Source organism: Ambystoma mexicanum, chromosome 2p (assembly GCF_040938575.1).
Source record: "Ambystoma mexicanum isolate Mex_15411 chromosome 2p, UKY_AmexF1_1, whole genome shotgun sequence".
Taxonomy (NCBI): Eukaryota; Metazoa; Chordata; class Amphibia; order Caudata; family Ambystomatidae; genus Ambystoma; species Ambystoma mexicanum.
In genome coordinates this window covers 1370411379-1370437298 of record NC_090923.1, presented here as the reverse complement: position 1 = coordinate 1370437298, position 25920 = coordinate 1370411379, and the positions used below count along the sequence as shown (strand labels likewise).

Genomic DNA, 25920 nt, shown 5'->3' with positions numbered 1-25920 from the left:
TCCCTCCCTATGAGGTCCCCCTGCATATTACCACCCGTCGAGGGACTATTGGGTAGCGGTCTCACCTCCCTAGCCTCATAGGAAAGGACTCCCCCCCCCTGGGGAGAAGTGACGGGACCCGGGGAATCACCAGAGGTAGCATAATGCCTGTGGAACTATTTATATGAAACCTTTTACGCATGACTGTTAAAACGTGTAGTGCAGAGTGGTCATCAAACTAATCAGACTTTGCATTTGGTGAAGTTTTATCTAACTCCATTACCATGCGGAAATGCTCACCAGCTATGATGTGAAAGAGCCACTCAACCAAACATGGGAGAAATCAAATTAAAAAAACAACATACCAGGGAACCAGCTAGCTATCTGTGCCACATGCCTGTCGTGTGTGTATTTAACTTGTGTATCATACCTTCCATGCTTCCTTACGTGTCACTGTCCCAACTGTGTTTTTTGCACAGTGCTAATCAAGGTCTCCTATAAACTAAATATCATCCCATTTGTTTACACCCCTTTGAAATGTCTTTGTCAAGCTACCGATCAATCCAACATTGGTTCTGCCTGTAAAAGTTGTTTGTCAGATAGTGCACATCAAACTAACTAGAGCTCTCCTTAATAGCCTGTGAATGCCAAGCAAATCATACCCAGCAGCAAATGAACCTCACCTCCATATATGGATCCATCTGCTGTCACAGCATTCAGAGACAGATTAGTCTGTATATAACCAGGACTAACCACAGTTACATCGATTTCATATGGTTCCATCTCTGCTCGCAGACAGTCAAAAAAGGCTTGGGTTGCGTGCTTTGAAGCTGCATCTGAAACATAACCACAGAAAGAATTCAGAAAAAGGGAGTGCCCCAGGGCATCGACACATCAAATGCTCCCTAAAACTTGCTGTTTCTGATAATCAAGCATATAGAGTAAAATGGAAACTGAAAACTGGCAGTTGGGGTTTTGTTGAATCAAATTAATTGTTGGCATTTCATATCTCATTGAGGTTGTGCAGTTTTCTTCTCTTTAATTAAAGAGGGACATATACTGCTTTGCTGTCTATGGACACAAACATATGACAACAAAAAGTTTTAAACATTGGCACAAAGTTATCAAAACAACATTTTTCCCACTCACAACACCAAGATAACATAAGACCCCAGCTTACAAAGAATTAAACCATGTTCCCACTACCTGCTCACCACATTGCTAAACATTGTTTACTGTATATTTTGTTACATTTTAGCTTATAGAATCAGCCACTATGGAAATTGAGGTTGGGAGGGTATGGGAAGAAGGGTAGTGGGTGCACTTACCCGACTCCCGGCAAGGAAAGATGGCGGCCTCCAGCTCTGTGGAGGCTTGGAGAAGGGGTTTTACCAAGTGGTGAAGCCCCTTTTCTGAGCCTCGCGATTGGCGGGGAGGCCGGCACACCTCCCTTGCCAGGTAATAATAGCATATACTGTCCCCAACAAAAAGAATGTGGGTTTTTTCTAAAGGACTCTCCCACATAAGGTCATGGAATAATACTAACCCGCAAATTGGCTCTGCTAAAAATAACAATAGACTTTCCTATGAAATGGTGAATAACTTTTATAGTCAAAGCATGAAGTAAGTAATAAAGACAGAGAAGGAGTATATTTGAACAGTAGTTTCTAAGATAACATTGAGAGCAGACCATCAAAAAAGAATGTCATTTCTGATCTATGAGCCACCAACGCTTCAAAGGCCACTACACAGCCTTTCTCAGAGTTTTAAGTTTAGGTAGAACCTAAGCAAGGCTGTAACTGACAGGCACTTCCTGAAACCTTGTTAGATATTTATCTAGTCGGCATGGAAAAAGTAAATCTCGAATGCAATCGTTGATTGACAGTAATTAATCGTCCCGGTGAAGACATTTGGGCAATATTTTAAGCTAGCTGAGACATATTGCCTGCAATAAAATGGAGGGCTGCCCATTATTCGCTTATAATATTTTGCTGATTATTTTAACTCTTCTTTCTTTGAGAAACAAGATTATTGCACCATGCATGCACTACTGTGTCTTTTGCGGATCAGTTGTCTACTGTGCTGTTCCTTTGAATCAGGATTCTTACACAATGTTTTTTCTTTTATAATGACAGGATTGTTATGTGCACAGCATGAGCTTACCGTTTAGTTGCTACATTTGAGTTGTAAATACATAATACCCAATGCTGATGCTTGAAAAAATGCAGGGTGCCAATTCATTTCATTGAGCCTTTTTTTCAATGATTTAGCAGTTATAGTTAAGACAACTGAAAATGTCTTTGGAATTGTTTCCGATTGTTAAATAATTTCCTTATTTTGCAATCAAGAACAGTGCATATTAATTGTACTCAAATAGATGTACTGTAAAACAGCATTTTGCTGGTGTGTTACTTGTAGCCCAATCAATTCACATGTGTGTACATGTACATAATAGAAGATTTGCATGCATTTGAAAACAGAAAATATTTGTTAATCAGTTACAAATATTTGTATTCGTTGCGTTGATTGAGAAGTAGCTATTTACATCTTTACTGAGCTATGGGATGCCTTCCTTTATTTTAATTGCAGTCTATGTATGGATGTCAAGCACCCAAACTCACTCTCTTAAATGAGGGTAATTTACAACAGCCTATTTTATTGTAAAATTATTCAGGTTATACATGTGATCTCTTTAAGCGCTTTAAGGGTGCAGAAGTAAGAGTCTGACACAGTGATGGCATGTTTGTTGGCAAAGACTTTTATTTGTAAAAGAAAATCCTACCTTGCCCTACTTATACCAGGGGTTGCCCTACCTCAACAAAAATACTAAGGACTTTGTCAGGATGTCCAGTAAAATAAAATGCCCAACATCCTGTGTCCAAACCTATTTATGTCCCTTACACTCTAGACAAACCAATTAAAAATTGTGTCTTCTTGATCCAGAAGGAGACTTCTCCGGCTCTGGATTTGGATTTTACTGTTCAGTTCTGGATGAGAAAACACAGGAGCGATTCTTTAACTTAAAAGTTCTTGATCTTAGCTGCTCTTCCAACCGTATACAAAACGGTTCCCAAATATCAGAGGGGAGTCCCTTACCCTGATCGCTACAGATTACAAATGTAGTGTCAAGTCTGGCTCACTATCTTGCCAGACCTTACTGTAGATTTCCAAAAACACACATCCTAAGTATCAGAGGCGAAGTCTCCTCCCCTTTTCTTTCTCCAGTTCACAACCGTCGCCTCAAGTCTGGTTCACTATCCTGTCAGACTTGACTGTAGGTCTTAAAATTCCAGAAAATGTCTCTTCTTTTCGTGGCGAGTCCTCAACCCCTTGTTTTAGCTTCCTGCATCTCACTTTCTCTCTTACATGGGTTCCAGACCTTGCAGGGTTGTCTCTGGATCTCCTGACATGATCTGTAGCTTGTCTCTTGTGTGGATCCCAGACCCCTTTAGACAGGTCTTGTGTGTCCGGACCCCTTTAGATTATCTCGGGATCTCCTGACCGTGACTGTGTGCTTCTTCAGGTTTGTGTGGGTCCTTGAGCCTTGTGTGCCGCTTTTGCGGGCCTCGCCCAACTTCATGACCCTGGTGCGCTGTTCTGGCAGGGCTTCCCCGACTTCATAGGGGTTCCAGACCCTGCTTTCGGCGGGACCTCTGTCCCTACTTCACTTAATGACCAATTGAACCGACCTGGTGTACTGTTCCATATAGACTATTTCTTAAAGTTTGTTTCCGGCTTTTACTGTTATTTCGTTATCCCTTTCTATCGCCCAGATATTGACACATGTCTTCACTCTGTTTGGCCCCCTCTATGTACCACCAGCCGGCCCGACCCTTTCCCTACCTTTGATAAATGTTGCGGTCTCCGGCCTGTCCTGGGAGTAGAGCGTGGCTTCGCTGTTGCTTCCGCGCTCTGCGCCCTGCTCTCAGCGACTTCACAGCAGTAGGCTCTCTCTCGTGTCCTCAACGGCACGGCTTCTTCATACTTTGGCTTCGCCGGTCGGGTTTCCTCTTTACCCATCACCGGACAAAGTACTGCTCCACGGACCTAGTCAAGACACCAGTGCCTGCTAGATAGCATCTCGTCCTCTTCTCCACGGTTCTCTCGCCATGGAACCAGCATCTCATTTCTTGCTCGTCCAGGACTGGATTGACAAAGTACATGGTCCTTCTTTGCTTTTTATCGCCGAGGCTGCCTCTAGTAAACTGTACTGAATATGTTGGTTCCGCAGTGGGCTTTTGCCTCTCTGGTTGATCTTCATGTCAGTGATTGTATGCACTCCACCTAGGTAAGCCTCACTCTTCCTCGTCCCAGTAGGATTGGTGTGAATGAAGTCCTGTACTCTACAAAAGGTATATTGAAGTGTGGGGGACCACTGGGACTGAGTGGGGTGAGAGGAGAACGCAGACAAAAATGGATTGGGTGAATACCGCGTTCTCTGAAGGCTACTGTCACTGGTTCCATTGAGGGCTTCCCTCCCCATGAGATCCACCCGCAGAGCACCACCCCAAGGGGCACTATCGGGTAGCGGCCTCACCTCCATGGCCTCATGGGAAGGGGCTCCCCCCCCAGGGAGCAGTGACGATACCCTGGGACTCGTTACAGCGTTCATGTTGGGAATTTCTTTGCCATGTCTTGTTTATGCTGTTGGCTAGAAGTGACTATTTGAGTATTACCAATTATTACTAATTCCATCATTTGGTTGGGGCAGAGATCTACTTTCTGCTTTCTATTTTGAGCAGGGGGTTTGTGTGTATTCAGACTAGCTATCCTCACTTCACATACAAAGTAGTCTATACTACTGTTACTCACAAAAAGACATCACCATGCGTCTCCTCCCTCCACAGCCCACCTCCACAATTGCTGAGGTTCAAATGGCCAGGCGCCTTGGGCAGCCCCGGCAAGCTACCATAGCGAACCTCATCAATATCGCCCTTTTCCCCATCCAACACTTACGGACCACCACACGCGCACGTCCTCTCAGTCTGATCAGTGATCACTCAACAGTCGCTCACTCTGTAGAGATCACTGGCTTGGCTTCATCTTGTACAACAACCTTGACTCTCTGTTCATTACTGAAACATGGTTAACCCCATCCTCCCCACCATGTTTGAATCCTCCTACCCCAAGGCTACTACATCCAACATGCTGAACAGCCGGGAAGGGCAGGATGCACAGTGGCAATCAACCACAGGAGCGATTGGCCATGCTGCATCATACCTTCTCCAAGAATAAGCTCTTTGAAATCACTCGCCTGCAAGTTCCCTTTATCCCATAAGGAATCTTATTGCCTTTCAACTCTCTCACCATAGTGACTCTTTCATTGCCGATATCGCCAACGTACTCCCATCTGCCAAATTAGCACACTCTTAATGTCTCAGAGATTTTAATGTCCCCTAGTCACAAGCAGACAACCACACTCGAAGCAAGATTTTTGTACCGACTGCATACAGGCACATTAAGCAACTTGCCCTCGCCCCCATGCACACCATAGGTTTAGTCTCCACATCTTCCCTCCCTCATCGCCTGCGAAGACCCTACCTCGCTCAACAGGTCTGACAACTCTGCCATACCTCAATCGGTCACCCACTCGACTACGTCTCACAAAGGCCAGACTAAACGCCGCTCATTCAAAACATTCCCGGTCATTGAACTAGAAGCAAACGGTGCAGACTTCCACACCACAGGAAATTCCTCTGTCTTCCAACAACCAGCCACTCAAATACCAAACCATTCACCCCTCAGTACATCCCCCAAATCCGCCTTCAACAAAAACCGCAACTATGGAGACCTCATCAACCTCAAATCTCCCAGCACCAACCGTAGGATTTTGATTACAGAGGCCAAAGCTACTTATTACCACCATTGCGACAGCCTCCAACAGGAGGAAAGCCCTCTTTGAAATAGTAAAGCATTGTACCAAACCCTCACCCAACCCCCAGGTACCAGCAACTCAGGAACAATGCAACAGAATCAACAACTTTTTTTTATCCAAAAATAAATAAATCAGAGTTCATCAAATCAGCCTCCCACAGCATTAGCACCCCCTGCACCTCAGCACGCACACTGCCCCTCTGGACCAGTTTCTCTCCACTCTCTCCCAAGGATCTCCCAAAAACGATTGACTCCCTCAAACCTACTTCCTATTCTGACTAGATCCTTCCATCATTAACCAATTTAAGGAGCCAAGCACTCAACGTGCCGCTCATTATCATGGATCCCTCCCACCCTCACAGAAGGGTCCTTCTCGGACACTCAAGACTGGTCTCATATGACCTCTCTTGAAAAAACCAACCCTAGACCCAAATAACTGGCCAACTACCGGCCCATATGAACCTCTGGTTTATTGTCAAAATCTTGGAAAAGCAACACAACTACTCACCAGAATTTAAAAACTTCATCTACCAGGCAGGGTTTTTCTCCAAGTATAGCATCGAGACAGCCACCATCAAGGTGTACTAGAGAGACCCCTGACCGGCCCATAGCGTTTGCTTCATGCAAACAGTAAATGTTATACCCAAAATTTATCATCATTGATGTGTAACACTCAAAAGTTATCATGCAATTCTATTGGTTGGAAAAGGTAACTTAAATATAGGGTGCTATATCTGTATATGGAAACGGAGTGTGAGGAATGGATAAACATCAGGTGGGCGTCTAAGCCCTTTCTTCAAAAATAACTACGGTGCACGTCACTAAAAGTACAACGTCCTATTGGTTCTACCATCTATAGGACCCTAGATTATTTGGTCCATTGTGATTGGGTTGGCTTCAACCCCATGCATAAATCGCCACTTTAATTAGCAGCACACAGAATGGTCAACCAGGTGCAGGATGCCCCAAGATTCACCCGGCCTCCCTTCCATCAATCAGTACTTTAGTGGCTATGTGTCAATTAGTTGGCTGTGGTCGGCCTCGAAACTGTAGCTACTTGTCAGAAAAAGTTATGCTATCTTCTGTTTGGGAGACAGCCAGGCGTAGGTGCCTCTTCTCGCTCGGCTGGTCACGTGCTAGCACACAGTGAATTTGCTTAGTTTTCCTTCTATTTGCGCATGTAATTCTTATTCGGCTCGCCACCTGCATGGGCCTCCTTATCTCAGCCTTCCTGGGGGAGGCTGTTCTGTTCTTAAGTTTCAATTCCACGAAGCTACTGTTCGCCTCCCTCTCTTGGTCGGACCTCTACTTCCCAGGCACGGGCTGCTCCTGCTGAGTTTCAATTCAGCCGTCTCTTCTCGTTTTAGCTGGAATACGAATGAGTTCCTGTTTGACCCCTAGTAACCCGAGTTAATTCTGCTTTTGTGTGAAGTGGACTTGCACTTATATAGTGTGCTTCGTTGAGATATATATATATATTTGGCGCTTGCCGCTCTATTCTTCTACTAAGCATAGCAGGCCGCACTGTTTTCTTAGCTTCTTGCGGTTACAAGCATATGTACAGGTGTTAGCTGGTTGTATATCTTCATCCTGCTTTACAGTTTAAGTTTCTTTATATCTCAACATCGTCTCTCCTTCTAAGTTCATGATGTCCTTATTCATGGCGTTTCGTCTGTATCATCTTTTGATTGTCGTTTCTTTCACCTGTGAGTCTGCCCGGGCCCTTGTGTTGTCACCATTCGTCTTCAATTAAGGCCTGTTGAGTTTCTTCTGGGACAGTGTTTAAGCAAATTTCATTTTGTGTCATTTGCTGGTAGGGTTGTCTCAATGGATACCTTACTGTCCATGGTTGTCTGGTTATTGGTACTTCAATAGGTATTGTTCTTCCGATAGGCACTGGGCAGAGCTGTAATGTGGCTTTTACTGGTTTATTTGCTCATCATGCGTCACATATCTCGGTGTGAACGTTCCTGGTACTTCAAAATAGGTGACTGGAGTGCAGGCCATATTTGGGACCTCCTCTACAGCCCCCCCCCCCTCTGTTCGGTTTATCGACCACTTCAGATACCGCTTTTGGAGTCATCTTACTTGGTTCTTCTGTACCCATTTCTTCTTCATCTTCTGGGTTTGTACATGGTTTGAAGGAGTGTCTCTTTGCAGTCCATATTTTTAACACTCCATTCAGGCTTCCTGCTGTTTTTCCATGTCATTAGCTGACATTGTCCATTTGGGCTGCAATAGATCAATTTTCCTTCATAATTTCTGCGTTTCCTGGGATAAAGAAACTTCGTACCTTCTGGCGCATGTTCGCTGGCCATCACAAAGTCTCTTATCTCATCGTCCGTTATTTCTCTGGGCTTCCATCCGGTTTGACGTCAGTCACGATCTTCATCCCTATGGCTTTCTTCGCAGTTTTCTGGCATTGCGAGATTATTATCTTGATGACACAAAACCCTAGTAATATCATTACTAGCAGAGCTCCTACGAACTTGAATGCATCCGCCATCCATTGCGGAACTGTTAGGGCCCAAGGGCTAAATTCTGAAGTGGTGGATTGACACGTCGTGAAGCAATTTAATCTTTGACAATATACCCCTCAAGAGTACAAAAAGACAGATTGAGGTGAGTATTGCCCGACAATATTGGTACACCCTGGTACCCACACAGCTGGCTGCAAAAAAGAAAATAACCAAGGATTAAAATACAGCACAAGAAATTTAGATAACTAGACTAGAGTGGTATCTGTTTAATCACAAGTAAGAATGAAAGATTGGACTGAGAACTCCCAAGCTAGAATGATGAGTATCCTGGAATGAGAGAGGTAGCGATTACTGAGGGTAAACAAGATATAGAAGAATAGAGACTCAGACAGTAGTGTGCTTACCAATAGAAGGGTGTTGAGTGTCTTGGGGTGTTCTGAAGAGGGGATTGCTGTGATGGAGGTGTAATCCTGGGAACCCAAAGTCTTATTGAATATTCCCGCAGGCACGAGGATGCCTAAACAAGGTCTTTGATCCTTGCACCGTTGCTCTGATGTCCACCGAGTTCTTAATAGTCTTCAGACAGAAGGAAGGAAGGCGTGACGAACAGCTGAGGATTTCCAGATTCGTGGTGATCCAGCAAGGTATGCAGTGCGATAAGAGTTCCGGGTTGGAAATAGACAGACGGGGTGTAGCTGAAGAAGGTGAGGACAGTCCAGTAGAAGTTTCGGGCTGGCAACAGGTAGTTACGTTTGCGAAGGGTTTAAGCGGGGGCAGTCCAGTAAGTGTTCCAAGTCGGCAACAGGCAGGCCAGGTGTAGAGGACTTAAGCGGGGGCAGTCCGGTAGCGTTCCGAGTCAGCAACAGGTAAACCAGTAAAGCAGTATCAGGAAACGAGGCAAGGGGAGTCAAAGAACGGACCAAGGGATGGAAAACCAGGACAACAAGGTAACAAGAAACAAAGCTTTCAGAATACAGATTCAGAAGCGGTGCTGTGCAGCGTGGGTGGGGTTTAAGTTAGGAATCAGCTGACTGCACGGAAAACGCGCCGTTGTACGTTTGAATGCATACGTGTATGCAATGGGAGCCAGCGTTTCCAGGGCAATGCATAGCGTTCTTGGAAGAACAAATACTTCTGGACGAACAGGGGTTCTGAGGTTTTAGTTTGAGTACCGAATTCATATGAGTCTCGGCAGATCTGCTGGAGGCGCTGGAATGTTTCCTCTTGTGTGTACCTGGTTTATAACGTGATAAAGAGGAACCAAACGGAACCCTGACAGGAACCCGTGAAAACAGTGTTCCAAACCAGCTGTCATCATCAACTTTGTCGGTTTCTTTAATCATCTAGTTCTGTAGGTTTGTCAGCATACCTATGGCCTATGTTAAAGTACCATTGTCTTTGTCGTGTGAAGGTATAAATGTGCAACATGATTCTCCAATTTTTGCACAAACTCCTCGATCCATAGCTGTGATCATGTCAAGTACATATCTGTTCTGCAGAGTCATCAGTCGGTTGGCTCTTAACTCTTCCTTGATCGCATTGAATCCTTTTGTCGAGTTGATGGTTTGCAGTAACTCCCATCTGGTTATCTGCAACCATTTAGTATTTGCTCCAACTTGAAATCTTGGCATGAGGATTGTCGCGAACACTGATGATGTGAGGCTGAACAGCCTGTGTTCATATGGGATTGCATGAAATGCTTCTGATTTGGCAGAGAAAAAATGTTTCTCTCTTCACTCGAGTTGCCAGTTCCACAGATCTCCTCTTTCTCAGGTGAGCATCTACTTTCGGGAAACTATCAATATTCAGATCACCTTTCGGGATCACTAGTGCTGGAACATGGACATTCACAATTGTGCATATGCCTCCCCAGTTTTTCGGCAGTCTGATGTATGCTTTGGATCCACATGCCCAATAATGATCCATAATTACTGCAGTTCCATGAGTCATTCCTGGAGCCTCAAAAACTCGTCCACAGTTCTGATTCTCTCCCATCTTCCTTGTGCCATTGTTCATGAACACAATTTCTGGCTTTCTAGTGGCACTATCTGCAAGGGTCCTCCTCTGTCTTCGACCCATGTCAGTGATTTTGTAAGCTTTGGCCATAGTGGTTTGCACAGTCTCTGTGAGTTCTCCATTGCTTCCTTGCAGGCTCCATGGAGTTTTTCCCTGGACGTTCAGTCTCGGGTTTACTTCCCATCCCTTTCCTGCTCCTTTAACTTAAGGTTTCTCGTACCTGATCACGCGATTCCTAGTATGGGCTCTATTTCTGGTCTTAATGTCCTGAACATAGTAATCTTCATCGGGATAATCTGTTTCAGTTGCCCATATCAATGAGGCATCACATCCCATGAACTGGCCACTGGTGTTGCACATTGCTACGTGTGAGAGACAGTGTGCTGTCGGGACATCAATTTCTACAGCCACAAAGATCTTGTATTTCCCCATGCGGTACGGTAGAAGTGCACAAACGGAGCACTCTCCTTCTGAATTTCGTCTTCCAACTTCTTTCATGTGCTGGTACCAAATGTTCCCTAGATGTGCAGTGCAGGTAATCATTTAGTTCATTATTATCTTCATGTAAGCTTCTCTTGATTCTTAATGTTTTCCTGTAGTTTGCTAGAACTACATCCCTGACTGCCTCTGTATGGCTTTTTCTTGCTGGTGTGTTCTCAGGTATCCTGGTCCATGGTGCAGGCTTCCTAATCTGCTCCATTTGAGTGGACAAGGGTCTGGCAGCTCTTTCCTGGTCCTCATGCATCTTTTCTCTTCTGCGTGCAAGTGCCCATGCCAACCAGCCTGACATCGGTCCGGTATATGGCTGTATTGTAGGTCTGGTACTTGTCCCTTGTGTTGGAATATGTGTGCTGGGTAATACAGCCTCTGTTTTGTTCTTCAGTTCCTCTTGTCATTTTCTCGCTCTGGTTATGTGCAGGAACAGAAAGTCTAACATTTCTGTCGTCCTTGCAGAGTTTTTCAGAGGCCGCTTCTGTTTTCTTAAGGGCTTCTGACAGGACTGCTTCTGTTGGTCTTCCTCTTGTTTTTTCCCCACTATCTCCTGTGAAGGGTTTTCCATTAGGCAGTCTCATCTTCTCTGCTGCTTTCGTGTCATGATGCCTACCCCCAGGCATCCGGACCAAGCCCATCAGCCCCAGGAGCAGGCATCTAGACATTTAGTAAAACCTCAGCAGCCCCGGCTAGGGGCTATCTGGGTTCAGTCCTGGCGCCTTGGGCGCCAGGCTCATAGTAGAAATCAGTCCTGGCGCCTAAGGCGCCAGGCTCATAGTCATTACTTACCTCAGGCAGACCATGCTGCAAATAACTCCAATCCCACATGAAGCCTGAAAGGGACTATTTTTCTACAGGGACTATTTTTTTTTACTCGGGTGTGGTTCTAGGGACTTCTTACCTGGGACTACTTTTGAGGCTATTTAAACCACGCCCGACCAGCAACGCACGCTTCGCGTTATTCTGCATCCAGCAGCGTAACGCTCACCGTGCCTGCAGCCTGCATCCAGTCTTCTGCCACGCCCGCCTCGAATCCAGAGCTCCTAAAACAGAGGAAAGAAAGGGACAAGGTTAGAAAACAAACTTATTTCTATTCCACACCTGATTCTGGATCCATCTCGTCTCCGGACCTGTAAAGAACATCATTTCTGCACGCGCTGCACCTTCAGCTGCAGCGCCGTGCCATACTCGCCAGTCTTCACAGCATCCTTCGGGTCGGCGCTTCCTCCATCATTTGTTCGCCGAACTTCGGCACCTAGGAGACAAAAGAAAACCACAAGGTGAGCCGAGGGAACCAACAAATATAATTCTTACCACCATAGACTTACCTGATTTACCACCGGAGGCATCCTTTTGTGACTCTCCATATTTTCACGTGCCGCATCTGTAAAGGGAGACAAAACACATTTTCCACGAGCAACATTTACCGGACAGCGCCGGGTAATACAGGCTCTTACTTGAGCGGCACCAGCTGCCACAAGAGCATCTTTTCACGAGCCAGCTGCAAGACAAGAAAGGAAGGGGGGAACAAGAGTGAACATCGGACATATTGAACTCCATGAACTTAATACTTACTGGTCCTCACCAGGAACCTCAGAGTCAATACTCTCCGGAGCTCTCTCGAGCCTTCAAACCAGTGAAGTAACTGGAATCGACGCGCCCCTGCAAATCCACGCAGGATGGAGAGCTCATCTTTCAAGAATATAAGGTGAGATTGCTGTGAGAGTATTTCGGAGGTGATTAGTTGGAGAGGACTGTGGGGTGCCATCACTTGAATCCACAAGTGGCTAAATCCATCTCTCCACTTGCAGGAGACTATTTCTACGGGTTAAGCAGACAAGATTAGGAGGGCAGATCCAGTCAGTCATCGCTGCACTACGCATCACGTGGGTGGAGACCGCAGCTGTCCGGGTCCGACCGACACCCCTGTGGGAGCCAGGTGAGCGTAACATTTCGTTTGAGGTTCTGTGGTCATTGACATTCGGCCTGGTTCTCGCTCGCGTGCGTGTCAGTACTTTTCCTTCATTCTTCTCATGCTGCCCCTGTTTCCGGCTTTCCTGCTCATTGGTTACCATGAATGTGTGTATATTACTATTACTCACGTTCATTTCAAGTTCATTTACTCTACCATCAGATTTTCTAGGGACTGGAATGACTATATAAGGTCTGGGTGCTTTTGTGGGTTTCATGCGTGTATTATCAGGTGGGTGCACTGAAATTGGAACACTCCGTGCACCAATAAAAAATGCAGTTTTGATTGTTAATGACAGTAAAATAATGATAAATACAATGCATAAGTACATTATGGTTCGATATGCGAGGCGACAACATTTTCTTCCAGAGAAGCGGGGGTGCCTCTCTGCTTGTGGGAGGACCAGGTTACTGTTCTGGGCCCCCATCTCGATCATCTGCCAAATGTCAATTTTATTGTTCCTCCACCCAATATCGTTCTTCCAGTTCTGTGTTCAAAAGTGTCAGGTGCTTCACAAGTGTCCCCCCTCTTGCGAGTGACGATTGTCTCTTATTACAGGATATAGTTCCTCTGCTAAACTATGGAAAAAATAGATTAAAATAATGCTTCAATGAGTCACCTTTACTGTGCATGTTCAAAGTATGTGAGTTCCCAGTCCACTCCTCGAATCTGCTTCAGTCCTGAGGATATGTTGGACACTGGTCAGCATTAAGAAATAGGGAAAAAATGACAACAAATATAACAAGTACGGTTCTTGACTCTGCTCCCTCAATCTGTCCCTCGGCAGAAAGTTTTCAGAAACTCCTCAGATATCTCTCTGATGGTTGGAAAGTTCGACTTGGAGAATGATTCCATGCAGGAGCATTCCCATCTGTGCGATATTAGCTGGATCTCTGATGAAGGTGAGGATGTCAACCTCGATAGGTCTCCCCACCAATTCTGGAAAGTCAGTAACTAGGCGAAAAAGGACATTGTGCGCTAATCTGCTGTCTTCTGGTGACAGGGACATTTGTCCAGTCTTTGTTTGAGACTCAGGATTATATGTTCTTTCCTTGATGTAAACAATGTGTGCACTGTCCGGTGACGTGGAGTGCGACCAAGAACATGATTTTATTCAAAAGATGGCTTAAATGTTCAGTGTTTGTTGGATCTCAAAGGAATGTTAACGTGTCAGTTGTTCTCCCGACAATAGATGGACAGTCTTCGATTATGCGAAAGAAAAGTGTATTGATGAGTTCATCTATTTCCGCCTGTGGTGGAAGCATTTGTTTCCTGCTCACTGTACTCAGGGAGTATGATGTATTGTTCAGCAATGACAGTGAGCAGTTGTCTTATTATTTTTTCGTTTTCAGGACCTTGGAGAAAGTCTGGGACGCTGGTGAGCCTCCCTACCATTGACGGGTATGATCTTAACACTAGGTTGAAATATGTGACCACATCCTTTGTGATGTCTCTACTGTGGGACACCATGACTGCTTCCGAACAAAGTCTCGGCTTTGGATGAATCGGGATGCTGCATCTGTTTCCAATGTAAATATCCTTGATCAAAGTTTGTCATAGTCGCTTTTCTCCTCACGGCTTCAGAGTGCCACAGTTCAAGAGTTCAAATCAACAGTACATGTTGTGGCTTATACACACAATTTTCTTCTTCACCCTGCAACTGGGATGCACACAGTTCTTTGTCTTTACTTTGCTGGTCATGCGTCCTCCTTCCTCGTCATGGATCTAGTCTGCACGTGCTGTGGTTCTTCCCCGTTGTCTGTAGTCTCTTCGCGATGGGGTGCAGGTGGGTTCCTCCGATGTATGGTTTGATATCACCCAGGAAGATTCAAGCTCTTCTTCCTTGCAGCTTGACTGCGGATGGAGTAACGTCTTCAACTGTGAACGGACCGTTGAACCTTGGCTCGTCCCACTTTTTCCTTGTGTGATTCCTCAGCAAGACGGTCTCTCTAGGGAAGATGAGTGAAACACGTAGACCCTGAGAGGAGTCTGGTGTAGTGTCTCCTTCTGTGTTCCGTGCTGCACTGCACCCTTTTCGTTGTTGCTGCAGATGGTCTGAAATTACAGTAAGGCAAGATGTCATACAGTTCAGATAATTTTTCATTTCAGAACCTAGAACCTCTCCTGTCGACTGGGCGTCACATCTAGCTCTATTTCGGGGTGTGAGGGGAGTTCTCATTCTCCTTCCTGTGGCTATCTCGTGTGGCTTAAGATGATGGTCGGAGCCAGGTTGGTTCCGAAGAGCATACAGTGCCAGTGGAAGGCAGTGCAACCATCCCCTCTTTAGGGTAAGCTTCAACTTGGCTATCCTTTCCTTTAACAAGCTGTTGAGCCTCACAGATCCCATTACCTTCTGGATGATATGCTGATAAGAACTTGTGCTTTATACTAAGCAGCAAGCTAATCTGCTCAAAGATTGCATTTACAAAATGACAATTAAATATCTGTACCCGTTGCATACTTGGATCATGTCGGCGTAATCGACATGCAAGTGCTGAAAAGGCCCATTTGGCCTGGGGATGACTCCTCTCATTACTTTTAATGTGTGCCCAGCGGTGAATTGCTGGGAGATTATGCAGTTCACCATAGAGAATGCAACATGCTCAGCTAAATTCAGTATGAACCAATCTTCCACAAGCGTTGCTGCTAGATTCTCTTTTGACATATGCGCCGGGTAATGTAATTGCTCCAGCGCCATTTTTAGTAGGGCTGCAGGCATTACTGGTTTACCAGTGCTGTCTTGTCGCCACAAGCTGTCAGAGGGGTTTAAAGAACACCCTCGACGTTTCCACAGGTTTTTCCTCTTCCTGTGGTGCCTCTCCTTGGAACTGCATTAGTTGCGTTTGCCCAAGATCGTTATAGGCTTCCGGTGTGGTTCGTGCAACCATCATTCTTTCATGGGTGCACGCCACTTCTACTTCCATAATCGTCTCACTTTTGGATGCCATACATGTCTGCTGCGTGATTTCCACATGAGACAAAATCTGTCCCTTTCGTGTGGGTGGCGCATTTCACGACCGCTATGCCCACTGGGAACTGTAGTGCCTTTATCAGCCTGTCCAATTAGGCTGCGTGCTGCACTGGCGTGCTGTCCGCGCGCCGGTAGCCCCTCCTTTTCCAGCGCGCTAAGCCTGCGTGTACCGTTGACGTCACATAGGCAGATTCACTATACACCGTTACTTCCTGGTCTGCATGATTCTCAATGGCGAGTATCAACGCCAATAATTCTGCAGCCTGTGCTGAATAGTGAGATGGTATTCGCGCACTGAGATGTACTCGAAATTCTCCATTTGCTGTGTGTTTCATCACAGCGACGCCTGTGTATCTTTGCCCATCACTTTGGTCGATCCTCGAAGACCCATCAATAAAGACAATCTCTCCTCCTGCCAAGGCATTTTTTTTTTACCCTGGGGATTTCATCATAGAATTCTTCGTAATTCATGCAGTCATGTATCGGCTCTCCTTCAGTGACTGGTTCTACTATGAACATAGCTGGGTTCACTATCTTACATCAGACTATTTTAATCGATGGGTTTGATATGATTACTTCATAGGCAGAAGCTCTCTGAGATGTCAATGTGCCCTTTGGTTTCTCTAAAATGGCAAATAATGAGTGCTCGACATATAACGTCATGGAACATCCCATTACAATGGTTGTCGCTTTTTCTATGGTGAACGCTGCAGCAGCTAAGCTTTGTTCGCATGGGAAGTGGCCTCTCATTACTGGGTCCAGATTCCCACTGTAGTATTCTAGGGGCTTGTACCCCAATGAGGTTCTTTGAGCGAGCACTGCCGTCATACCGCTGCCATCTGTATGTGAAAACAGGTAAAACTTCTGTGCATAGTTGGGAATTCCGAGAACTGGAGCTGTACAAATCGCTCTTGAGTTCAGTAAACCCTTTCTCCATTGTCTCAGACCATTCAATCTTTTCCTTTGTCGCTTGGGCCTTCTTTAGGGCCTGAAATAAAGGCTTAGTATAAGAGCTGTAATCGAAAACCCATGCCCTAACATAGTTGCACAGACCTAGAAAGCTCTGCATTTGCTTTATCGTGTGTGGCTTAGCCGTGTTCAATATGGCTTCAGCCCTTTCTGGGGTCACCTTCATGCGAGATTAGCTGGCCTGTGTACAGCACCAACGAAGAGGTGATGGCTGGAAGGTTTAGAATGAATCTTAACCACTGGCATTGCTCTGGGCAACCCTCCAAACTACCGTTCTTCGCCTGCCAAGCCATTAGAGGAGGGGAAAGACCATATGCAAATCAGGCTTGGCCCCCACCCCAAAAGGGGCAGTCCAGCCCGAACTACTAGGTCACATCCCTTCTGTACGAGACCACAAGCATCCCCAAACATGTTCCGCCCTTGTTGGGGCGCATCAGTGAGGAGTAGCTTGGGTCTCTAGGCCCAGCAGGCACGGGACCCACGTCTGGGCATACCCGTCCCACTCGGGGTGACAAAGCAAAAACAAAGAGGTGATGGCACGGGACCCATGTCAGTAGTAATACATGCGCAAACATGTGTGATGACTAATTGTCAACAGAAGCATTACGTGGAAATGTGCCAGAGTTCCCATGGAGACATCCCCGCCCCAGGGCCTGCGCCCGGGGGTGGGGCGTGAGGCGTACGTGCTCCAGGGAGACCACGACGCCTCGTAACGTCGCCATGGCAACGTATAAAAAGAACGAGAACCGGCACGAGCGCGCTTTGCAGCGGCTCACAGGACTCGCGAGTATCTGCTGAATGGTAAGCATGGCTCGCATTATAGATGCAGCGCATATATGTTCTTGAAAGTAGAAGCCTAGTGACATTCTACTTTTTACTTTTAGATATTTCCGTGTACAGGCACGTACATAGTCGAGAATCCTACATGACTCAGGTAGAACATGCAGGTTTATATGGTACTTTTGGATAGAGTAACTTACACTGTCAGCCAACTAATTGGTGTATTTGTTATATTTTTTTCATCTATGTGCACGGACGCTATCAACATTTGATATGGTATGTGATTTGAATTTATTTTGAACTTTATTTTTCTGAATTAATGGGGACAACATGTAATGTTGCTTGATCATTGACAAGATATGAATGCAATATCGGTTATGTAACATCTTTTTGCCTTTACACCGCCCATTGACTAATTTTGGATTTGCAAGATTGAGTCTTTTTTAAAGAGAAGGACAGGAATGTGAATTAAACATTTCCTGCTACAAACAAATATGTTTTATTCTTCTTACTAGTACATTTTCGACACAGAAAGTCATATTTTACAAACTGGTAGCAACCGCGTGGGGCAAACTGTGAAGCGCCATTCCTAACAAAGTAGAGCTACTTTGTCCCCAATTCACGCAACTTCTTGTGTCTTCATTGTTTCTACAGATTTCTAATCTATCCAGGGACAGTTTCCTATTCCCACTACTTTGGGTGACATCCTCAGTGTCATATAGCTGAGTGCTTTCCAAGCGCTTGTCCTCCCCCTCTCCTTGGGGTATTTGTTCTATCCCCATTCCATCACATACTCCATCGATCGTTTCACCAATGCTTCTGGTGTCATCTTCAATATTTGCACTAGACGTGCCTGGTACTAAATCGTACGCAGGAAAGAATTCTTCAATGTCTTACGAGTCTACAACTGGATCAGGCTTTTAAACTTCCCTCTCCAAATATTCCAGATCGCGTGCACTCTGTCTTCGTTTATGTTCAATATCGTCATCAAATTCTTTGCGCTTACTCGCCTCTTCTCTGACCCTATCTTCTTCCCTTTTCTTTTCATTTCTACATTCATCTGTCCTTTGAATTTCTTCATCTCCTTATCCTTATCCTTTTTTCACGTACCTTTTGCTCTTCTTCTAACCTTTGCCGCTTCTGTCTGTCTTGATCAGAGGCTGCTCTCAGGTTGTGATTGAGCTGTTTTTCTTGCTCCTCGCGATATAGCTATTCTCGCCTTAGTCTTTCTTTCCTTTTTATCCTTTTGTCTCTAACTCCTCCTCTTTCTCCTTTCTCTGTGCCTCATCTAACCTCTCCTTTGGTCTCACGTCACCACTGCCTTTCCCATTGAGTTTCAATAAGATTTGTCCTCCCATCCATTCGTCTTTTGCAAATGCTGTCTCATCAGTTCTATCTTCGCTCCCTTTCCATTTCTTTTCCTCTCTCTCCTTGTCGAGAGATGCGCTTGTCTGTGCCCGATCCTTCCTTTCGTCATCGCGTCTCCCCTTGTCCCTTGGGACTGCAGAGGCAAGATTCTTGTCCTTATCCTTCCCTTGATTTTCGTCACTACTATATTTAGGTGACTCATATGCGGGGTTGCTATACCCCACGGCTGCCTTAAGTTCTCTCAACAGGTATAATCCCTCATTCTTACTTTCTTCACTTGCCATTTCAGGTGGGGCAGGTGGCGCGGTAGGCATCTCACCCACGTCAGTACATACATTAAGTATCCAATCTGTAGGAGGCTCTTCCACCTTTGTCTGTTCGTACATCTTCCAAAGTTCCAGAACAGCAAGGCGTTTTTCTAGCTTCTTGCCTGTATATGTGGCATGTAAATATGTCGTCATATGTTGTAAGACGGCTCTAGATAAAGACACATTTTGTGGCCATGTCATAAACATCTTGTGGGCAGTACCTTTGATCCACTCGGTGCTATACTGCTTTGGCTTGGGTGCGTGTTTTGGCAATTGCTTGCATAAGTGTGCTAATGGGGTTATGTCATCCATGCGTAAATCGGTTCCCTTTCCTCTTATAGCACACTTGTTAATGCTTTTGTGTGGTTCAAACATCTTGTGACAATATGAGTGAGCACCAAACACTGCAAGGCTCCAATCCAAATTTTCCAGTAAAAATTTTTATATCACCAATTTGCTCAAAAGCATCAATTCTTGTGCGATTCTGTCTCAGCTATCGAATCGCGCAAAGAAAATGTCATCAGTTCTCTTAACAAAAATTTCACATATGACGTCACAACATGTAAGACAGACACTTGACAGACTAGACGGACACCAGCTGGCCACATATCTTTGTCTCTAATCATTACCCCTTCATGGAGTGTAAACAAACCCCTTTCACAACGTCTTTAAACATGGTGGTAGTCTAATCTTTCCCCATCATGTGGGACTCTTGGTACACGTTTCTTCTAACCACTATATTTAAAGCGCAGGAATAAGGCGAATCCTCTCACTTCTCAGGTGTCCGCCCTGGTAATCTTTCTTCTCGGGTGTCCACCACGGTAACCTCTATTTATTCAATTATGCTCAAGTCCTCATCCCCTTACATATATACAGCCTTCTCTACTTCTAACTATATTTTGTTTTTTCCTCCTCCCTCCATTACCTTTTCCCTTTACTTGTTTCTAAAGCATGCACGTTTGCCAGAACATTAGTCTTTCACTCACTGTTCGCATCGTTCCTCTCTGGACCCTCGGGATCACCGCCTTCGTTACCACCTTTTTCAGATTTTCGCCCAATCAGCTACCCGAAGGGATGTGTTGGGAAACAGGTCCCTTCAGGCCCCGACTGCAGTCTTACTTTATACTACCATTGTCTACGGAGAGCTTCACGGTCTATTCAGCTGAATAGCAAAGGACTTGTGATATTGCCGAAGACCTAGAGTTACTTTATGTCGACGGTCAATAGGTGTCCTATTTTAATCAATAATCGATGGTCACCAACCATCCTCTGCTTCCAAGTGTACTAAAGAGACCCCTGACTGGCCCATAGAGTCAGAGTTTGCTCTGCAGTACTTTAAGACGAGATAGCTGCACCTTCAGATGGATGGGGGTGCGGGTATCTTACTCCAACCCCAATCAATAAGGACAACAATGGTTTGGCAAAGGGGAGTCCATTTAATGAAAATGAGAAAAAAACGGGGAAACATGGAAATCAACAGTGATGCAATAGCCCGTCTCGCTTCAACTCCCAACAACTTCATGCAAACAGTAACAGTTATACCCAAAAATCGGCATCATTGACGTGTAACACTCAAATATTTGCAATTTTATTGGTTGGAAAAGGTAACTTAAATATAGGTGCTATATCTGTATATGGTAACGGAGTGTGAGGATTAGATAAACATTAACAGGTGGGCGTCTAAGCCCTTCCTTCAAAAATTACTACGGTGGACGCCACTAAATGTACGACGTCCCATTGGTTCTACTATCTATAAGACCCTAGATTATTTGGTCCATTGTGATTGGGTTGGCTTCAACCCCATGCATAAATCTCCACTTTAATTAGCAGCAAGCAGAATGGTCAACCAGTTGCAGGATGCCCCCAGATTCAGCCAGCCTCCCTTCCATCAATCAGTACTTTAGTGGCTATGTGTCAATTAGTTGGCTGTGGTCGGCCTCAAACTGTAGCTTCTTGTCAGAAAAAGTTATGGTATCTTCTGTTTGGAAGACAGCCAGTCGTAGGTGCCTCTTCTCGCTCGGCTAGTCACGTGCTAGCACACCGTGCATCTGCTTAGTTTTCCTTTTATTTGCACATTTAATTCTTATTCGGCTCGCCACCTGCCTGGACCTCCTTATCTCGGCCTTCCTGAGGCAGGCTGTTCTGTTCTTAAGTTTCGATTCTGCAAAGCTACTGTTCACCTCCCTCCCTTGGTCTGTCCTCGACTTCCCAGGCACGGGCTGCTCCTGCTGAGTTTCGATTCTTCTCGTTTTAGCTGGAATACGAATCCTGTCCTGTTTGACCCCTAGTAACCTGAGTTAATTCTGCTTTTGTGTAAAGTGGACTTGCACTTATATAGTGTGCTTCGTGGAGGTAGATATAAATATAGGTGGCGCTTGCCGCTCTATTCTTCTACTAAGCATAGCAAGCCGCACCGTTTTCTTAGCTTCTTGCGGTTACAAGCATATGTACAGGTGTTAGCTGGTTGAATATCTTCATCCTACTTTACAGTTTAAGTTTCTTTATATCTCAACATCATCTCTCCAAAGTTCATGATGTCCTTATTTATGGCGTTTCGTCTCTATGTATCATCTTTTGATTGTCGTTTCTTTCATCTGTGAGTCTGTCGGGGCCCTTGTGTCATCACCATTCGTCTTCAATTAAGGCCTGTTTTTCTTCTGGGACAGTGTTTAAGCAATCTTAATTTCGTGTCATTTGCTGGTAGGGTTGTCTCAAAGGATACCTTACTGTCCATGGTTGTCTGGTTACTGGTACTTCAATAGGTATTCTTCTTCTGATAGGCACTGGGTAGAGCCCTAATAGGGCTCTCTGCTGGTTTATTTGCTCATCATACGTCACATCTCGGTGTGAACGCTCATGGTACTTCAAAATGGGCTACTGGAGTGCAGGCCATATTTGAGACCTCCTCTACAAAGGGATGCCCTCCAAATCATGGTGCAGGCTGACTTATGCCTCCTTGTGCTGCCGGCTGCATTCAACACCTTCGTCTGTTGCATTCAACACCTTCATCCACTGCATCCTTCTCTTACTTCTTGCAGTCAGGATGGGATCCTCTGGCACTGTCCTAAATTGGTTTACATCATCCCTCTCGGGCAAACACCAGGCTGTCCAGATGAACTTGTGTTCTGACTGACTCCCAACCTCCTCCGTTGTCCCCCAAACACCCATCCTCGTACCAATCCTTTTTAACCTTTACATGGAGCCTCTGAACACTCTACTCAAAGATCCCAATAATCCAATATAGCCATCTACCAATATATTCACAATACTCATTTGTACATGAGTCAAAAGCCCACAAGACATAAGTCTCTGCAATTACCTAGCCATCATCCAGCCCTGGATGTGGACTGCCTACCTCAAACTTAACTCATCCAGGACTGAATTTGTCCTCATTGATCGACCTGCTAGACAACAACTTGTCCAACAATGGCTCAATGATATGCACCTAGAAGGATTTGGTCCACAATTCTCAGAGTTCGCAAAATCCTTCGACTTCACCATTGACAGCAGCCTGTCCTTTCAGAAACACAGCCAAGAAGGCACCCACAGCCCGGCTCCAAATCCTTCACAAAATGAAATCTTTCATCCCACTGCAGGACTTCCGACCGTTGTGCAGGCCCTTGTTGTGCCACATATCAATGGGGGGAAATACCCTTCTGAAGGGGCTCCCAGCTACTGACTTGGCTCCCCTAAAAGCAGTTCACCAGCAGGTCTCATTACGGCTGCTGGAAATTTGACCAAATCGCCTCAAAAATAAACTACACTGGCTTCCTTTTCAGACCAGGAAACTGTTCAAACCAGGATGACTGCATGTATCATCTACAAAGCAGTCACGAGTAGCACAATAGCGTACCTTGCGACTAAGCTCCACATATTTGATGACACACACTTCTCGCACAGCAAATCAATCACACTGCTTGGCTTGAATCACCCTGGCATGAATCACAATTTGTGCACAAAGTGAGGACTGTGAGGACCCTGAGGGTATCCTCCCATCTACTCCCCTTGGATCTTCCTTTCAGGTGGCTAGGGAAAGGCCATCGCTTTTGTATCCTGACCCTGCGGAGGATATGCAAGGGAGGATCACCTGGGTGGAAGATCCTTGGGAGTGGGGAGATATCTGCAGTTGAGACATGGTATCCCCTTTTCCCTATAAAAATTAATCGTGCCCCCACCCCCTTTCTTCATGGGGTTTTGCCAATCTATCACTATCACACACACACTCACACACACACACACCCACCCCCCCCCTTTAAAACAGTTTCACCACTCTAGTACTAAGACGAGGAATAGGCATGTGAAGAATCAGGCATGTCCTAATTATCAAAGCGAGGGTCAGGCAAACTACCTGCAGCCTACTGAGAGGCCACAGGTGCTTAAAAAGCAGACCTGCACTTCACTGCAGACAGAACCTTCCTGGAAAGAAGGTGGCTGGTGTGTGGCAAGGAGCAGGCGAAAACCGGACCAGCAAAGAGGATGATGTGTGTCCCGAGAGAGCCACAAGAGGACCTAAGCCCCAGCAGTGGCCGGTATTATGTGTTCCCAGCTGGAGCTGGGGAACACAGAACTCCCGATTGCCGCGGGACGCAGACCGAAGGTTCTCCGAAAAGCGACACCTACCCGGGATGAGAGAGAGGATCGAAGATCTGCGCGAGGACGCCCGAGGGTTCAGAGCAGCTCCGGTGAGTACGAGAGAGAAAGTACTTGTACCGGGCTGCTCTGGGGCAAATGCAGAACAGTTAATGTTATTGAATAAGCAAGAGGTGTGTAACAAGAGGGTTTGGAACCAGATGAAGCCAAAAGAGTTGTGCATAAATTACCCGATAATTATAAAAGAATTATGAGGCATGGAAAAGTGGCCCAGTATTGGGGGAAATACAATGACCAATATTGTATACCGAACTAAAGAAACGATATGGAAATTGAATAACGTGCTGTGTTGAAAGAAGTGGAAATAGTTGAAAGCATGAGAAACAAAGTGAAAGTTGGTATGAACATTTATAAACTAACTGAAAGCAATTGTGAGAAACAAGTTGTTGAGCTCAGAAGAACAGGCTGAATGCAAATTGTGGCAATGACAAAAAGACTTCCAATATATTAAGGGTGAAGTACAATTTGTGTCAAAGTCAAAAGACTGCAGAAAGAAACCACATCAAATGCCAAGTGTTGACAGTGGTGCGAAGTGGAAAACCAGTGTTACTCAAGAAAGATCAAGAGCATCATAAAGTGTCAAGAGTTATCGGTTGTGTGACCTGTAATGGGTGCACCGGGTCGTCCATCAACTGCGCCTACACCGATTAGCCCGATGGGAAAGAGCCAAAAAGGAACCCAGGGACCAGGACTGTGTGATATCAGTGTTGAAGTGAAGACAAAGCATTTATGATACAAGTAAAAGGAGTGCCAGTGGGAATTGTGAAATACTGGCACTTCAAGAGACTTGACCTTGGGGAAAGACACACCTGAGAACTTTCTGGATTGTGTCACGCTTGGGGAAGGGAACCCCAAGCTTTTCTTTGTGAACCTATTTGAACTTGGGGAAGGGGAAGCTGAACTAATCCCGAGCTGGAAGAAGCTCAGAAATTTTATTTTGAACACGGTTTCTTTTTGTCCTACCATCCCCACATATTGTATATCTTTAATTGTGAGGGCAAGTATATGTTTTAGACACAGACAGACTTAAGTTGAACTTACTGACACAGACTATCCTTAGTTTCTTTAGGTAGGGAAATCCCACTTTAGCGTAGGGGAAGTTAAGCCTTAATCCATCCTGGCATTTGAAATAAAAGTCCTTTTCATTAAGAATGTGAATCTGTTGTCCGTTTTTCTTCACAGGACCTGCAATAAATCATTGGAGTCCCACCCCTGGTACCTGGAAGGATAAAGCGCCAATCCGAATTGTAGAAGGGGAGGGCCAACAACCGTGGACCTGTAGAAACACTGGGGGCCCCCTACTGGGAGATGTCTCCTGCCACAAGTCCTCGCGTGGTGAAACCGACCGCTATGGAGCCCGTGGAACGCTAAGAGCCTTGGAGGATAAGAGCCATCAAGGCTCGGCTGAGAGGATTCACACGAAACCAAAACTGAGCAGCTGGCGTGTCGAACGACTAGCAGTGGAGTCATATAGACAGCCCGCCAGTCAGCTATGTCCAACGTGGAGCACAGAGAACACATTGCAGTAGCAGAAACATGGAGGCCAAACTCCCAGATTCTCCCACGGAGCAATGCCAAGAAGACCGAGGCAAGAGCTTGCTTTGGGAAAGGGGGTGAGGGGAGGGCAAAGAAAACCCCAGGGCGGGTAAGAAAGGATGACCCTGAGGTGAACGAAGGAACACTCCAAGGCGGTTGAGCAAAGCAAGATCGCAAGGCAAGATCGCAAGGCAGGGTGAGAGAAGGACAACCCCAAGTAGAGGTGAATGAGACAACCCCAAGGCAGGGTGAGCGAGACAAGAACCCAAGGCTGGAGGAGAGAATCCAGACCCCACGGCAGGGTGAGCAGGATAAGATCATGAAGCGGGGTGACAGAATGCATACCCCAATGTGGGTGAGAGAAATAGGGCCCCAAGGCGGGCGACAGTGGGGGAACTACCCAGGGCTGAGGGTGACATGTCCCCAAGGCAGGGGAGACAACAGACAAGGCGGGGTGCAAGAAATTGAAAAGTCAAGGAAGGCTACAAACCACGAACTGCCTGAAGGGAGAGGAAGTGTGGTCCC

At 45.7% G+C, this 25920-nt stretch overlaps 1 protein-coding gene across 6 annotated transcripts in view; it reads right to left on the bottom strand.

Annotated features, from left to right (window-relative positions):
- Positions 1 to 25920, bottom strand: part of DHRS7B (dehydrogenase/reductase 7B) — a 461566-nt gene that overhangs the window by 67524 nt on the left and 368122 nt on the right. For all 6 annotated transcript variants that reach the window (XM_069645759.1, XM_069645761.1, XM_069645758.1 and 3 more), the window contains one exon: positions 663 to 815. In XM_069645759.1, coding sequence (XP_069501860.1) covers positions 663 to 815 — 153 coding nt within the window. The remainder of the gene's footprint in view (positions 1 to 662; positions 816 to 25920) is intronic.